Source organism: Lytechinus variegatus, chromosome 3 (assembly GCF_018143015.1).
Source record: "Lytechinus variegatus isolate NC3 chromosome 3, Lvar_3.0, whole genome shotgun sequence".
Classification (NCBI taxonomy): Eukaryota; Metazoa; Echinodermata; class Echinoidea; order Temnopleuroida; family Toxopneustidae; genus Lytechinus; species Lytechinus variegatus.
The window spans coordinates 16,325,325-16,330,792 of NC_054742.1; the positions used below are offsets into that span (position 1 = coordinate 16,325,325).

A 5,468-nucleotide genomic window follows, 5' to 3' on the forward strand; every position below is an offset into this window, starting at 1 on the left:
TTGAATGATGTCTTTGCTGTAAAGGCTTCCACCAATGGCATGGTGAGCTTGCAGAATGCCCAGTCACAGCAACAACCTATACTTTTGCCTCCCACACGCAACCGACTCTTTAACAACTTTCCAAATGTGGATGCGCAGAGTCACTCTACGAATGCCACTGCAAGTGCTCCTTCTAACAACATGACAGACTACTTGATGCAAACATTGCAGATGAATGCAGTCAAATGCCTCAGCACCTTTCCCTGCTGCCAACCTCAGTACAGCAGAAAACAGCAGCTCTCTCCTCATGGACCTCCTTAACTCACCAAGCTCTGCTCATCCAATCAAACCCATTGGATCTGGACTTTGATGAACAGATGCAAGATGTAATTGCTGCTCTCGGAGAAGACTCTGAGTCCCTGACGAATGATGAAGACAGTGGTAAGTTGTTGTTGGCATTGTGAAAACTCAGTAGCAATGAGGTTAATTGGCTATACTATTGTGTATTTATGAGGAATTTGAAGATAAGAATAAAATATGAATATTTAACATTAATTAATTTGTAAATTAAACATTGAACCTGCTGTTCACAGGAACCAAGTGAGCCTCCTACAAAGTCTAAGCAGGTTCACAATCTGTAAAGTTGTTACCATACCAACATTTTCCCTTTTTAAAAAATATAGGCCTACTCTTTGTATATTTGATATTACTTGTAACTTTAAATGCTACATGATCAATTGAAGAGAATTGTCTTCATTCAGTTGTTAACATTTTCTGTTTCCGTGTGTTGTTGGATGACTTGGATCAGGCCTTTTTACTGATGTTGAACGTGACTTTTATAACAAGTTGAATATGATGGCTAAGACTCACACAAAGTGTCACTATGTTTTCAATGATAATAGGATTGCTCAAGACAGGGGTTGATGAGGCACAGAGCAAGAGGTCTCTAATCCTCTCATGAATTGACAATAACCAGTAGTGATGTTTATTTCCATTAATTTCAGTATTCTATCATTTTGCTTGCCATATACTAATACCACGGAAAAGCTGTTTGAGATACTCTCATATTGTCAGGTTTAAATTGTATGGTGCATATTGTAGACTTTGTAGTTGAAAGTGCTGGTATGTGTCTACAGTGACTATTTCATTTTTTTCAGATAAAGGGGGTTTTTTGACTGCCTCCATCATATCATCATTCCAGACATTTGTTCTCAAAAAGTAGGTGTACATTTACCACATATAAGCAAGGGCCTCTAAATGTAGGTCATAAGATGTTATGTACCTATCATGGGATTCCAGGAGGATTCCACTACCATGAAAATTTTTTTATGCAGTAGGAACTTGGATCCTTGCCGAATCTGATGAGACTGTCAAGAAAGGTCAGTGAGAGTGCTGAGCTTGCTACATATTCTCAGGAGAAGGGTGATAAGGTCTACTTGCAACTTGATCCTGTACTGTTATTCTTTTTCTTTCTTTTCTTACATGTATTCTTCTCTCATTCAAGTGCTGAATGTTTCCATTTCAAACCTTATGCTTTGTTCTCATTACTCTTCTGCTGCTGTTTTGAATTGACTCAATCAGGCTAAGAAAGTGTTCAATTTATGTTGTTGCAGAACAATAATGTATCAAATATCAGACGTGGCTCTAGTTTGATTCAATACTTCATGTGATGCTACATGTATTTACTTCTTCTGGCTGTTATGCAGAGTCTGTGATGTTGGAAAAGCTCGAAAGCATTTATAATGCAGAGATTTGATGCTAATATACCATTCTCATTTATTGCTCCTGCTTATGTTTGGATCCCTCATTGTTTTCCGATGGATGGATTACCAATGGCGTATATACAGGTTGTTGTGCCTTTGTTTGCTTATCCACGCTTAGGTGAGTTGGTTGTATGGTTGCAGAAGTGACTCCTATATATCACTATTGATTTCATGAGCACTGGCATGCATGTCTCTTGGAGATGAAACTTGAAAATACACAAGGAGCAAGACCAGAGGAGGACAAGATGGACACTACTGTCTTCTTTTTTCATCATTTGTTCTCAAGTAACCAGGAAGAATGTGACAATTTTTTTTATCTGAACTTTTTTGTGTGAGAATTACGCATTATGCAGTCAGAACTTTGCTTTATTTATATTTATATTTTCTCAATTGTTATCTGTTTTGTATTAACAGATGGATCAATCTTTGAAGGTGAAGGTGCAACTGGTTACTCATCTAGCTCAGATCAAGACAGCTTCAAGGGTGCAACTGGAGGATATGGTTTTTCAAGAGGTCAGTTGGAATTACAGCATTTATTCTCTTATTTTTTTATTTCAATGAACAAAATATATATTGTAAATTCATGCTCATACTAAATCATACTGAAAATGAGTAAGCATTCGTAGTGTTATCACTTTGTAGGTGCACTGTATTAAGTTATTTTCATTTGGAGGAGAGACAGACTTGGCAGAAAATTGATTGTTTGGAATAACATATCCAGAGTAAACAAAAGCTCTAAATTTGACATTATATGTATGGCACAAGTGTTGAATGGATTACCCAAAGACACAAGTTTCATTGTGACGAGGCAAATCCATTTCCTTTCAAATGAATTTCTTCTTATATTTTAAAAATAGTTTACTGGAGAATGATATTCTTGTTATCATGGTCTTAAATATGGTGTGGGTGGTCAATGTATTGCTTTTACACTTCCTGTATTTGGGTAAAATTTTATCATAGCTTGGGTGTACATGTTGATGCTTACATAGCATTTTTTTCATTTACAGGTCACGAGCGGCAGTATGGCAGTGATTCAAGCAGTAACAGCTACAGTAGTCAACCCCCTAAGATGGAGAATGTGAAACACAACCATTCATATGCTGCACCTTCACAATCTCAGATGCAGAATGGCAATGGTGCACAAAACATGAGCCACAATGGAACAAATGGCAGCTCCAAGTTAAATCGAGATGAGAAACGTGCCAAGGCTTTAAAACTTCCACTCTGCATTGAAAAGATCATTAACCTTCCCGTTGATTCTTTCAATGACTTGATTAAAAAATACGAGCTCACAGATCCTCAGATGCAGCTTGTCCGTGATATCAGGAGGCGTGGGAAAAACAAAGTCGCTGCTCAGAATTGCCGTAAACGTAAAATAGATGCCATCCAGTTTGTGGAATCAACAGTTGGTGAGCTGAGGATGGAGAGAGACAAGCTGGTGAAAGAGCGTGATAACATTGACAAAGAAGTTAGTGAGATGCAGCAGAGATATGCAGAACTCTGTGAAGAAGTATTTTCTTCAGTTCAAGATGAGCATGGGAGCCCAGTTGATCCCAATGACTATACGCTGCAACAGATGCCTGATGGTACTGTATACCTTATCCCTCGCAATAGCAATCAAAGAGACAGAGATGAGCAATCAATGTAATCAAGAATCACTTCACTTATTTCAGAGACTGTTCAAGCTGTAATATGCTTATGATTCCATGCTATCAAATTTTTTTTAATTTTTTTATGTCACTATTTGTTGGCAGTGTATCATTCTTTCTTTGTTATTTTCACTGTTCTACCCTGAGGAGTGAGGGAATGAATATTTCTCTATTTGGTATCATTACAATTATCTAGATATACCTGTTACATGTAGGTGCAAGAGGCAAAACACAAAATTCAAAGACCCAAATTACTTAACCTCCCATTTTCTGTAGTGCCTTTCCTGTTGTATACTTCTATTTTTTTTTTTACATTGTTTGAACTATCCCTTTAATCACAACCATTGTGATTGCAAAAGAGGTCTGCTTTCCTCTTTCAGCTTGCATCATCAGTGTTCAGTTTATTTCAAGTTATTTAAACCACAAAGTTTATAATTTTTTTTGTTTTATATTGCTTCAAGGCTTATATTACACATTCATGTACATGTGGGTCCATTATTTGAATGTATTTTTCTATATTGTATTTTTTTTGCAGAAATGTGTTTTGTTTTATATCTGTTGGTCGCATTACGCACATGCTTCAAGCATGATTGCTTAGTTGTGTTTGATAGTCCAGTGTTTTCCTAGGGACAGCTGTAGCTAATAGAAAGCAAGATTGGTCGGCCTGGGAGGGACTAGTAATGATTGTTGTGCCTCTATCAAATTACTTCTTACTGGATTAGAAATATCAGTTATTGTAATAAATCATCTCACACAACATTATTATGGTCAGAGAAGTTGACAGGACAGGATATAATATTTGTATTATTTGTGAATGATTCTGAATCTTTCAAGCCATATTTTCAATCGATATACAAAAGCCTCCTATAGACACAAGAATACATCCCCTTAGCCTTTCAATTTTCTGTGGTCAAGGGGAATATGACATGAAAATTTGAAGATTTATTTAATATAGCAAATTAGAGATAATGATCATTTTCATCTTGCTTTGACAGGCTTCTCTTCTGCTTAGCTAAATGTGTCCTATATTATTGTGTTAACTCTTGTGATGTACATATTTGTAAATAGCTAAAGAAAGATTATTATGCAATGGAGTTTTCCAATAATAGACGATGATATTTGACTGAAAAAGAGAAGACAAGACTTATTTATGACTAGCTATCCAGTAGTGGAAGGAGTTCAGATATTCTTGTGGGATGATCATGGCATTTTTTTTCTTCATGTTTTTGTTGGCAATCCGTTCATTGTACCCACTGGTTTACTACTAAGTTTTCAGGGGTTTGTATGTACATGGGTAACATACCCATGAATAAGTGATATGAATTAACATTCATGAATTACTTCTGATGAATGATTAATACATGTAGGAAATGTGTAAATTTTATTTGTCTGTACATGTAGACTTTGTCTCTAAACTTAATATTTTCCAGTTTCAACATTTGGTACAAATATATCACATGATTGAATATTCATTTTGTAGATGTACATGTAGAAAAGAAGGCCTGCTTGCATTTTGTAAATGAGGATTTTTCTCCTTTAAAGCTTTATCTGGACATTGAGATTTGAATTAAGTTTTACATGCAGATTTTATGCTTTATTATGTCGTACTCAAAATCAGATTTTGCCATTTTCACTTTCAAAAGGACTTCATTTGTATCCGCAGAAAAGATTTTTGCATGAAAGATTGCATTTGTTGAATAAAATATTTTATTAGCAAGAGAAGTGTTGATAACAGAAAATCCTGCTATTGTTGTACATATACATATTGATTATTGCAGAGAGAAAGAGAAAACCAATAAAATCTTTAAAAATATATCAAATTTGTATTGTTTTTCTTTGTATGTGTGTGTGTGCATGTATGAATCCGGAATTACTATGAATAATTGGTTAAAGAAAAGGCCAGGTCAACCCAAACAAGTTGATTTGAATTAATGGAGCAAAATCAAACAAGCATGACACTTCTTTTCATTGAAAATCGAAAGTAAGAGAAGAGGTATGGCATAACAAATTATTAACTAATTTTTTTTAATCAGTTTTCTGCGCAATCCAGGTGGAATGCTAATAACTGAGCCAATAA

General features: G+C 35.4%; 1 protein-coding gene across 1 annotated transcript; it reads left to right on the plus strand.

The window, feature by feature from the left end:
• On the plus strand, positions 1-5,204 carry LOC121411973 (endoplasmic reticulum membrane sensor NFE2L1-like; the record flags this gene model as incomplete). The annotated part of the gene is given in 5 exon segments (XM_041604884.1): positions 1-222; positions 224-325; positions 327-420; positions 2,157-2,255; positions 2,750-5,204. Coding segments are annotated over 5 exon segments (1,158 nt in total), but the record flags the coding sequence as incomplete, so codon positions are not given.
• Between the last annotated feature and the right edge of the window lie 264 nt (positions 5,205-5,468).